The 12,665-nt window shown below is 41.7% G+C and overlaps 1 protein-coding gene across 1 annotated transcript; it reads left to right on the top strand.

The window, feature by feature from the left end:
* The first annotated feature begins 3,030 nt into the window (after positions 1-3,030).
* On the top strand, positions 3,031-8,548 carry LOC119312544 (O-acyltransferase WSD1-like). Its single transcript, XM_037588277.1, has 7 exons — positions 3,031-3,294; positions 3,395-4,009; positions 4,341-4,407; positions 4,483-4,556; positions 7,024-7,239; positions 7,377-7,514; positions 8,209-8,548. The coding sequence occupies exons 1-7, from the start codon at positions 3,031-3,033 to the stop codon at positions 8,374-8,376; spliced, it is 1,542 nt and encodes a 513-aa protein (XP_037444174.1). The 3' UTR covers positions 8,377-8,548.
* Positions 8,549-12,665: the final 4,117 nt, after the last annotated feature.

Raw genomic sequence — 12,665 nt, 5'->3', positions numbered from 1 at the left:
CTGAAGGAGGGAAGGGCCCCGCCGCCGCCGAGCCGCGCGGGCTTCGCCCGGCAACGTCCGCCGGCGGCGGCGAGGGAAGGAGGGGCCGGAGGGGCCTGCGCTGGCGGCGGCTAGGGTTCGCTCCCGGGCCGCCCGCGGGAGCGACCTGGGGAGCCGAGACTGGCGTCAAGAGGGTGGTGATGACTTTTGTGCTTGGAACCTTGAGAGATTAGGTCTATACTCTGTCTAGACTAAGAAACGTTTTGTGTTTATTATCTTGCATCAGACACATGTCTCGTTGTTTTATACCTTGCAATTTCTATATTTGTGTACCTTTAAACATTCTCAAAACTGAGTAAAGGCATTCATTGTTCTCAAACAAAATAACACGGTGGTACATCACATAGTTAGAAGATAGCTCAGCATGGCGTGAAAGGAAAAGCAACTACTTTTTTCTAAAAGCAAGATAGCAACTGAATACGATTGTTCTTTAAGGCAACAATCAACAACTGAAATTCATTCACTGGGTGTCATGTGTGTTGGCCAAATATCACACGTAAATGATGAGACAACGCGTGTGTGATGATGCATCGACAAGGATGAGACATGTGAACATAGAGCCAGAAGCCAACATACTAGATAAGATATGTTGTAATCACTCGGCTCAAACAAGAGAGAAACATTCAAGCAGGACTATGCTTCTACTAGTTTTGATACTCCATGTCTCGCTGTTTTATTCCCTTTGAGTTTTATTTTTGTACGTTTAAACATTCTCAAATTGAGTTAATGGACTCATTTTTCTCAAAGAAAAACAAGATGATACATCACATGGTTAGGAGATGGATCAGCACGGCGTGAAAGGTAAGGCAACTACTTTTGTCAAAAAGCAAGATGGCAACCGAATACGATTGTTCTTTAAAGGCGACAACCAATATCAGAAATTAATTAACTGCGTGTCATGTCTGTTGGCCAAATATCACGAGATTCACGAGTAAATCATGAGACAGCGCAAGTGATGATGCTTCGGGAATGAGAAGACAGCGCGAGCGATCTGATCCCTGTTAATGTGAATATACTACGCTCACGGCATATACAGATTGTTTTTAAAGGGAGACGTGTGGCTTCCTCCTAACCACAGAATTATCTTCCTGAATGTGTACTCCCTCTGTCAATTTTTTATAGAACTTTTTAGGTCACTAAATTATTTTTTTTAATTGTTTGGATTGCTTACCACATGTGTCACGTGGTAGGTCACTAAGTGACCTTAAAAGTTTAGAGGCAGTAACTGTCGTAGGTGTAGCAATTGCCGGAGTTTATGCGCACCTGTTTTTCATAACCAACTTCTGTGATCACCACGCGCACTATAAACCGGCTAACATGCGATCCGTGCCAGATGTGTCAGATGAAAGAGGATGGTGTCCCCCGGCGCTGGGTTGGAACAAACTGAACACAGATGTCTCCTCTGTGTCGTCTGAGATAGCAGGGACTGGAATGATCTTGCATGATCACTGTGGGGTCGTTAACTTCTCATCGTGTAGAGCCCTATATTCTTGTAGAGATGCCTTGGAGGTTGAGCTCTGTGCATGCATGTAAGGGATCTCAGTGACACTTCAACGCAGCGATCTTCTGATAGTGGTGGAGATGGATTCTCTGGAGGCTGTTACCATGATTTCATGTGAGGTTGTCGACCGATCAATCTACGCATCCATCATGAAGGAGATAAAGTACTTGCTGTCACTTAGACAAACTTGTATTACTCATGTAGTTAGATCTCAAAATAAAGCTAGTGATACTTTAGCGTCGTTTGCTAGATCTCAAGGCAGGACCATGACCTGGCTCGGGGCTGGTCCAGATGAGGTGATGGAGTTTGTTTCTCTGGATTGTAAGGATATCTTGAATGAGTAATACAAGTTTTGAATCCGAAAAAAAAACATGCGATCCGCGCTACTACCTCTAACTTTTTATAAAACATTTTTAGAGGGAGTACTAATTGTCTACTACGTGGTCGGACTTTACCGCAAAAAAAAAACTATGTGGTCGAACAATTTCCTTTTTAGAATGTGCAATTGCTCCTAATCACGAAGCAGTGTGTGGACAAACTATTTTCCATGACACACGGTGGATCATTAATTCGACTTATTGTTTATTTGTATATTCATAGGGACAGGATGGGGTCAGTCTGACTGAGAACTGAGTTTGGTTCAGTTGATTCGTTATCAACCATCGGATGCAAAACCAATGGCCAGATGGTCTTGTCAACTTCTTCCTTCCCTTTCTTCTTCCGCAACCGCCAGGCTTGCCGCCGCACTTGACCATCCCTCTGAATTGGCGAACCCCCCGAATTCCTTGGCGAACCTGCACCTCCCACACCCCGAACCGTCAAGATGCGGACTCGCCTCGCCGGGTATGGCTCGTTCCTAGTCGAGGCCTTTCCAGCGCCCCCGGGCCTCCCTTTGCTCGCTCCGCCGCCGCCGTCGGCAGCCAGTGCTCCACAAGGCTGCTGCCTTCTTTCACTGCCTTCTTTCCAAAAGAATCGAGTGACCCAAATTTCAAATTCAGATGAATGACGTCCGGCTATACTGATATTCATAATACTAAAAGGTTTGATGACACCCGTTTTAGATAGCAGTGTATTCCTACTCGCGGAAGGGACCTAATTAATTAAATTTGTTAATAATATTGGAAGGTAGTAGTACGAATCATTTTCATGCCCATATAATAGGAAGGTACCAAATCATTTTCTTGATATAATTATTCTTTAAAAACAAGAACATATACAATCCACGTCAGCACACACGCATCTTATAGCATCACATCTAATGGCTATAAAAGGTGAATGAAACCAAATTATATCTCATTTAGATGAGTTCTAGCAAAACTGTGGAATAAATGCTCCAGCCCCACTGAAAAACCTACGTGGACCAACGGAAGCCATGGCGCGTGCCCTTGGTGACTTGCCCCTCGAAGGTGCTCGACGCTCTAGTCGATTGTTGATTGTATATACATGCAACAGCGCTCCATTAGCTAGCCACTCTTGCAATTTTAATAGCCATGGACATCGGTGGTCGCCCCTCGGCATCCGCTGATCTGCGAAGCCGGCCAGCACTGTCTGTACGGACTAAGGCGAGAGCACCAGCCGCCGACACCGATGAACGGACGGCCTCGGAGGAGGAGCCTGTGAGCCCGACTGCGAGACTCATGGAAGACGTATACGTCGTCGTCACCATCGGCCTCGGCTCGCCCATAAACGTACCCGCCTTCACCGCCGGCGTCGCCAACCTAATCTCCCCCTATCCACGCTTCCACTGCATTCAGGTACGTACGTGCTCTGGTTGAGTGATCGAGTATATATCAACTAGAGTGAAGAGCTGAAGACGGAGAGGCGATTAAAACTTGCCTGGCTATGCATACACAGGTGACCGAGGGTGGCAACCGGCGGTGGGCACGCGTGAAGGTGAACGTGGACGAGCACATCGTCGTGCCGGAGCTGGATCCCGTCGCCGTGGCCGCTAACCCGGACCGGGCCGTGGAGGACTACGTGGCGTCGCTGTCCGTGTACCCGATGGACCCTTCCCGTCCGCGTTGGGAGTTTCACCTCCTCGACTTCCCGACCTCCGAGCCCGGGGTGGTCTCCACCGTGGCGATCCGCGCGCACCACTCCCTGGGCGACGGCGTGTCGCTCATGGTACTCCTCCTGGCGTCCGCGCGGAGCGCTGCCGACCCGACGAGCCTGCCGGTCATGCCGCAACAGTCCGTGCGTACGGGCGCCATCTACGCGCGGCAGCCGCGGCATGCCGGCGCCCTGGCGCGGGTCTGGTCCTGGTTCGTGCTCATGTGGCACACCATGGTGGATCTTTGCTTCTTCGCCGCGACGATTTTGTTTCTCAGAGACCCGCACACGGTATTCAAGCCTGCGGCCGACGACGGCGATGATGATGGTGATGGTGTGTTCCACCACCACAACCGCCGTTTTGTGCATCGAAGCCTTAGCCTTGACGACGTCAAGTTCGTCAAGAATGCCATGAACTGCGTAAGTATATGAATGAAGATACCTTCGGTTCGCTTGTTTGGAGCATCTACACCCTAGACACTAATTAAGCATATGCTAGAGGCGACACACGAATAATTTAGCACACCACTCGTAACCTAATTAATTTGTTATAATATTGATGTCTCTAGCACTTACAGTCATAGATGGTGATGAGGGATTGGATAAAATCTTATACTCTAAACTCCTAATTTACAGTGTAAGAGGGAACGAAAAGAGAAATCAGACATGTCCACTAAACACCTAACTATAGCATAAAAATTCTTCTAAAACTGAATAATTTCGTCTCCGTTGTTTTGCGTCTCCACCACAGACTGTAAATGACGTGCTACTCGGAGTAGCTTCTGCCGCTTTATCTCGATATTACTTTCGCAAGTCTGGTAAGTCCTCAAGGCCGACTGATCTATGGTGTTTACTGTACGTTAACTCCTGTAACTTACCTTCTTTAATGTCAGGTGACATTAACACCAAGGAAATATGTCTTCGATCAGTCCTTGGTGTCAATATAAGGCCAACAACTAGCCTACAAGTAAGATTTTCCCCCGCAGCTATGTGTAAGAAACACCAAAGGCATGCCATTGTTCCTTCTTTATGTCTAAATGCATGCAAATTCTTTCTTTTAATCCATCTACATATTTCTGAACAAAGTGATTACTCTTTCTGGTCCATGTGTAAAAAACATGATGGAAGACACCGGGAGCATGTATGAATTACTATAAAATTAGTCGTCTCAAATGACTCGAAATCTCCATCCAAATAGCATTCCTAGCCATCGGCAGAAGGGAGTCTTTGGTACCTCGTCCAAGTTCTTCACAAATTGCTCACGAGGCATTTGCGATAGATCTCACCACAAATGGTTCTTACTGAGTGTCTTTTAGAATAAGTGTTCCCGTAAAAAAAGAACAAGTGCTATTGCATACAACTCTTCATTTAGAGTCGAAGAGTGTTTGAGCTTCACCCGCAAAAAAAAGAAGAAGAAGAGTGTTTGAGCTTCACTAGAAACTCCTTGTTTAGATCCGCCCATGATAGATGTACTACAAAGGCCCGACACCTGGGTGGTATCTTTTCCATTTATTAAGCTCAAGCATGGATACATGAATGTTACAAACATGAGTGAAATGACATTCCTCTCACATTGGTCATAGAAAACACAACATGAATATTATAGTTTCATTCAAATATCAATAAGATGTTCATTCAAACATCAATAATGTGACATGAATATGTTATAGATGTAACCCGCGTAGAAACGACATGCTTTTCCATGCGTTGCTGTTACACATAAATAGAGATGAAGAAGCTGCATGCCTTCCTTTCTTTTATTCTTTAAAATATTATCTTGTTGAATCTTTCATGGGTCCGGTGAAACAAAAATGATTATAATCTTGACCATTCATACAAATAGACAACACGAGAAGCTAAAATCAAACATGGGTAGCCAAGTATCAATATAAACTAACTAGCGAGGTTTGAAAGGTTAATATATATTTGGGTTGAGAGTGCCCTCCTTGGTTACTCGAACCATATGACATAGATGTTTACAATGATTTTATAATAAACAATATAATTATATTCTGGTATTTATAGCAAGTATTCTTGTGTGGTGTCACAAGAAAGGACATATTTACAAGTTTGCGCCCCCTCCCAGGCCTGCTGTATAATGCCCCTATGTGAGGAGGTCATGAGGCCCACCATAGAATGTGGGTAGCCACCTCAGACCTTTTACTGATGCGGGTGGCCTTTTTTTGTAAGGTCACCGGCCCTGGGATAGTCTGGTCACATTGCATATGGCACTAGTTCAAGACTAAGTATCTTAAGTAATGCACCAAAGTGTTAAAATGTGATAGGTATGATTGAAGTAGACAAACATGTTTTAAGAAGAGGAAAAATCAAACTTACTAATGTAATGGTAAATTTCTACAAAGTTGTTATGACATCATGTGTAAATCAAGGCATTAGCTCATTGTATAGCAAGTTCTTAGCGTCATTAAAAAATTAACAACTTGATATCTAATAGATTTTTCGATGTCATCAAACTTTGGCGACAACACGGTAAAATATAAGAAAATAGCCCAACTTGTAGTGAGGGCTAAAGTATAAAAAATATCGACAAGATCTAGTGGCAACATATATGTTTTAGTAACTCCTTTCGGTCCTTTTCAGTCTGTATATAATTTTTGTCTGAAGTCAAAGTCTCTACTTTAACCAAACTTATCAAAAAAAGTATCAACATTCACAATGCCAAATCAATATTGTGAGATTCATTATGAAATATAGTTTCATAGTGTGTGTGTGTGTGTCTATATATATATATATATATATATATATATATATATATATATATATATATATATATATATATATATATATATATATATATAAATTAATATGAAGTCAAACTTTGGTCAAACTTTGCTATTGTATATATTTGCTATTGTAGATGTTGATATTTTTTAATATCTATTTGGTCAAACTTTGCAAAGTTTGACTTGGCATAAATCTAACATGCAGAGTAAAAAGGACCGGAGGGAGTATGAGATAGGGTCCTTTGCATGTACGCACCAACATCATTGTCTGCTAGATATATAAATTAATATGAAGTCAAACTTACAAGTAAATTTGTACCATACAATAGGTTTATGCTTTAGGATTTGAGATAGTTTGAAAGTAATTAATTTAAAGCGAATCTTGAGTCTTAAACCATTGGTATATATTTTATTATTTATTATGGGTATTTCAATTAACACCACATGCAAAATAGAATCCTCATACTAAGAAAATCATATATATCATAGTTACGTGCTATCAACAATGAATGATGATATTACGAGAATATGTTCTTTGCCAAACTAATAATATGAAGTTCACCTAAACAAAGTATATATTACAAGTCAAAGTTCGAGTTGCTAGTTTGACTACATGTTTTTTGAAACTTGACCTATTTCAAAAAATTTTGATACCATTATTATATCATTTTTTCTTCCAACTATGGACAGACATATGTTAATATGATCAAATCTGATAAGAGTAATGAGGTGGCATGGGGAAATCAACTAGGTCAGATCCTCTTGAAGATTCATTTAGCCATGCACGATGATCCACTTGCATACGTTCGCAAGGCAAAGGAGACCATGTATAGGAAAAAGAGCTCACTCGAAGTGGTGTTCACACATAAGACAAGTGAATGTTTCCTCAAAATGTTTGGTCCAAAGGTATACTTCATGTACATTTGAACTTATATGATTTTTCCAAAGTCAATTTGCACAAATCCCTATACTTTTAATAAACTAACACCATTTATTTCTTTAATGTTCATGCCTACAATTGTACAACTTGACTACCCAATTAGGGAGGTGCTTTTATCTTTGGTCGAATGTTCACAAATACAACCTTGTCATTCTCAAACATGATTGGACCAGCTGAACAAATAGAGCTTTATGGGCACCCAGTTGTCTTTATTGCACCTAGTGCCTACGGAGTTTCACAAGTAAGTCACTAATGATCTTCCATCAGAACCTTCCATTTTTATAAGGGTTTTTTAGTTTGTCACCGCAAATCATCCATTAACCATCCACATACAAGGTATGTTTTTAGAATGGACATTACTCTAATTTGTTGTAAATTATAATCACTACTTAGGTGAGTACTTTAAGTTATTGGAAGAATAGAAAACTAAAATAGTAACGCTAAGACATTAGCAACCATGACATGGTTCATGCTTGACTACTAGACCATATAATTATCTCTAGAATAATGGATTCAAGCCTTGGACGAACTAGATTGCAAATATAGCTAAAAACAAGCATATTCAAGTTAATGAACATTTGAACCTAGGTGGTGGAGGTACTCTGAAAATTTCCACCAATAGAGTTTCTAGATACAAAAAAGTTTGGTGGAAATAGTTTCATAGCTTCCTTTGGATGTTAAGGAGTGTGAATTTGAATCAAAGACCACAACAATCATAAATTAATTAAGATCATCTTGAATACATTGTCCATAATTTTTTACACACACACACACACATGTGCATACACAGGTAAGGTAAGTGCGATTTCTTGGAACAACACAAGTAAAACGTCACAACAACAAAATAAAATAATTGGTCAAAAATAAAATAAGATTGAGGTAACATATTATTTACCATCTTACCGGTATATTTTTAATAACCCATTTTTTTGTAGGCTCTGATTGTGCACTACCAAAGTTACAATAGCATTATGAAGGTAATCTTATCAGTCGATGAGAAAACAATTCCAGATTATCATCAACTTCTGGATGACTTCTCTTTATCTTTTGAGCATATCATGGATGCGACTTCGAGACTTTTGGCATCCATCAAGAAAGAGTAATTAGCGAATATTGAATCAAATAACTTACTAAACATGTATAATGCTACAAATACACTCTTCTTGTACATATGCGATGTGTGTGTGGTGAGTTGTACCTGGAGTAATGGTCTCTTGTATCCTTTGAGCACCACTACTTTCATGCAAACTATAGTTCAACTTAATATTCACTAGATGACCAGTTGTGCCAATTGGTGCAGAGATGAGCTGCAGCCTGGAACTTAAGTGAACTATTTGAAACATAAAATGGAAGTGAAACAACCTGTTTGAAGCGTGACAAATGATTATGTTCATACTGCATCTATATTTGCGTTGACAATGATCATTCGCCATAGGTTTCTTTTGTGGTTCTTTTTTATGACATGAGACAGTAGCCTGGAAGTTAAGCGAAGTAAATGAAACCGTAACCAAGAAGATAAGCAATGCCATGGGCAACATGTCTAGCAGAAAGAGGAAGTTAAGTGCGTAGGCGCAAAGAGGCCAACTGAAAGCCAGAAGTTAAGCAAACTATTTGAAATATAAAACGGAAGTTAAGTGATCTATTTGAAGAAACCAACTGCAGTGATCAGCACAGAGACATTTGTCGTAAACGATATGCAATTGATTGCGTTTGTATATTTACAAATAATAGAGAGGCGCCTGCCAGAGCAACCCAACGTCAAGGTTCATAGAAAGGCTGAGCACACCCCACGTCACCCGACCCTAGACGGGAGGTGTCTGATGCGATGTCTGTCCAGCCTTTCAAAGCCATGGTATGCCCAAATACCATGTCTCTGGGATATCATGTGCCTTTGTCATCCTGCACAGATGGTGGATCTCATCCCATTGCGCCAATTGACGCGAAGACCAATCATGCTGAGAAACGGTGCACCAAGCGCAAGGACAAAATACTAGTAGGAAAAGGTCCTCACATCCGAGGAAAACTATGGATGAGAACCAGATGCGCCAGTCGGCGAGAGCACACACTGGCATCTGTCCGGATATGCTAATCCTCTTCGTGTCTAGCATGCAATACCCCTCTATCGTCTGGGTCCATCCATCGGCATCTAGAAACGTCCAATGAAATGACGGAGGAGATGTATTTGGCTCCATGGCCGTTTGTTCAATTGTGACAGGAGGCTCCGGCGGAAAACACAAAGACCTATAATTGTCCCTCATAGTGCGTTTTTGTTTGCTTTGACGATGATAATTGCCCGTAAAAGACAAACTACAACTAGAAAGGTAAACATGCCAAATTGATATAAAGCACCCTTACACTCCAACTATGAGTATACTCAGGTGCACATTCCTGATTAAACCAACATCAGGAATATCCTATTGAGTATCGAGGGTCTAACGTATGGTTGGCAGCAGCTACCATTAGCAATAGCGGCTTCTCTTAGGCCCTTCCCAGTGCTCCCCGGTGGATAGATGCTAAGCATGCCACATTGGCAAAAAAATAACATGGTGCAGTAATTAAGGAGGAGAGAGAGCACTTTGATGATCCCAGGAAGAACCAATGCCAAACACATGAACCGAGGCAAACCACTTAAATGAAAGAATTGATCAATGCATGGAAGAGTTTAGGTGTTAAATCATTAAATAAAGTGAGCTTAGCAACAAGTTAAGCAGCTATGCATTGGAGTTGAGTTTCTAAACTATTTAATGCACTTAGCATCTCTTCTAAGCACCTTTGCATTGGAAGAGGTCTTAATTAACCCTTCTATATTAAGACCGTGTGCGCCATGTTAGTAAATCAAGGAACTAACAGAGGCAAAGCAGATTTCAGCTCTGCCTCATCATTATCAGTCACTTCACAAAAGTTCGTTTTGAAAGTCTGGGAAACCGTACCAAAATGCCCCATTGATCCAGACTGCTGAGCTAAATGACTAGGATCGCATCCCCAAGACACGTTCGGCATGCATAGGCGGCCTGCTCGGCGTGCGTGTCAGTCGCACTGCGTCGGGTTGTTTCACTCTTGCAAGGTGACTGTTGGGTTCCAGCGCGGCAACCTTTCGATGCTCACTAGTAGAAACCGGAGCTTTAAAACCGGTTCGTAAGGGCCTTTAGTGCCGGTTCTGCAACCAGCCTAAAGGTGGAGACTAAAGCCCCCCCCCCCTTTAGTACCGGTTCAGCACGAACCGCCACTAAAGGCCCACTACATGGCGTGAGTTCGCGCCGTGGTATGGGGGACCTTTAGTACCGGTTGGTGTTACCAACCGGTACTAAAGGTATTTTTTTTGAAAATTTTGTAAAAAATATTTGATTTTTTTCGATTTTCAATTTTTTGAATTATTTTAACCTCTAATCTCTAATCACCCCTCACCAGTCACCACTGCTCAATTTAATCTCTAATCTCTAATCACCCCTCATCATTCCAAATCATCTAACTTTCCAAACGGTCACCCATCCTCTCACTACCCCAGCCTGAGCACGCTTAACTTTCAGGTTCTATTCTCCCTCGTTTCCAAGTCTGCACTTGTTATTTGCATGACAAATGTAAGCTGTCAATCCTATTAACCCTCAGCAGTTTAGCTTGAGCATTAGGTCACACGTTTCACCGTTTGAGTTTGGAACTATTATTCTAAAAAACATTTAGTAACGCTAATATTTCTTGAATAAGTTTGATCACAGTTTGACCATAGTTTGACCAGATTTGACCAAAATTCAAAAAATTGAAATAATTATTTAGTAACACTAATATTATTTAATAATTATGTAGCAACATTAATACTTCTTGAATAAGTAGTTTGACCATAGTTTGACCAGATTTAACCAAAATTAAAAAAACTGAAATTTGAGCATATCTTTTTTTCCTTTTGGAATTTGAGGATTCTAAAAAATTGCAAACAGACCATAGGCTGTCAAAATCGGATGCGGATTTTCGTGCTGAATTTTTTGATATATTATACGTTTTTTTCCGACATCGTATGCAAAAGTTATAGCCGTTTTACATTTTCCCTACACTTTTTGCAAAACATGTCCAAATTTAAGTTTTCAAACTTTCGTAACTAGTAGATGTAGTGATATAACTACATCTCGAAGAATTTTATTTTTTGAATTTTGTACCATTTTCTTTTCTATTTTCCAAAACTGAAATGGCGATACACGGGGGAGGGGGGATAGAGTTTGAAAATTGCCCTATAGTGCCGGTTTGTGTCTCCAACCGGGACTATAGGTCAAACCCCTTTAGTACCAGTTCGTGGCACGAACCGGTACTAAAGGTTAAAAACGAACCGGCATTAATGCATAGCCGTTCGAACCGGCACTAATGGTACCATTAGTACCGGGCCAAAATCGAACCGGCACTAATGTGTCTCACATTAGGTCCTTCTTCTACTAGTGGTTGCGTCTACCCAGATTTCATGTTTTGGCATGTGTCTGCTGGGCGTTTGGACACTGTGTTGTCTAGATGGTTCATTTTGCAACATCGGCCCGACCTTTGGACACTGCGGCCTCGCTGGTTGGTGTATGCATCTGTACGTTCTCGCTGGTCGTCTTCTCCCCTAGCCAGTATAACGTCTGGTAGGTCCGCTTGGTTTGCTTTTAGTCTGCCTGTGGAATGGATATGTATTGTATTGTTGCTACTAAGGATAAAATGTTTTTTCTTTATAACACTTGAATGATAGTTTTACTATCTACATTATGTCATCATGCTTATTGCAACGCTCTGTTGTTATAAACATAATACTTCGACATCCATACTAGATAGTGGTCTTGGGTGAAGTATTAGTTGTAGATGCATTTGGATTAAAGGTCTACATATCACTGAAGAAATGGCTATGCAAGATTATGCCATGTAACCTTCCCCGTAAGGTGATCCTAACCCACAGTCGAAAAGCGAAGACTCTTCACCGGACCGGCGGTTACATAGGGAGAAGTCGGCTGCATAAGCCAACATGCCTTTATTTAGATTATCAGGCACCGGAATTCATGCGAGTCGGGAGCAGACATAGGAAAGCACATCATCCAGCGATCTATCTCACCCGACACCCTCTTTTTGTTAGTGCTTCACCCGGAACAGAAGGTCGGGTGAACTTACCAAGACGACCTCAGGGAGCAACCCTTAGATGCACAATACAAAAGCCTATATTCAACTGGTAGGACTATGTTGCCTGGTATGGGCTGACATTCCAAAGTACGACATCGGACCAGGGGCTACAACAGCAATAGTCCGTCCAGGCAAGGTTGCTCCACACATACATAAAAAAGGGAAACGTTTAAAGCCGGCGCACCGGCTGAAAATTCCGCCGGTCTCTTGGTCACGCTCGCTCTCTCGCGTCTACCTCCAGCTTTCACGGACGCAGATCCCC

Source organism: Triticum dicoccoides, chromosome 5B (assembly GCF_002162155.2).
Source record: "Triticum dicoccoides isolate Atlit2015 ecotype Zavitan chromosome 5B, WEW_v2.0, whole genome shotgun sequence".
NCBI classification, from domain to species: domain Eukaryota; kingdom Viridiplantae; phylum Streptophyta; class Magnoliopsida; order Poales; family Poaceae; genus Triticum; species Triticum dicoccoides.
Note: the sequence above shows the minus strand (reverse complement) of the source record. Positions and strands in the feature narration are given on the sequence as shown.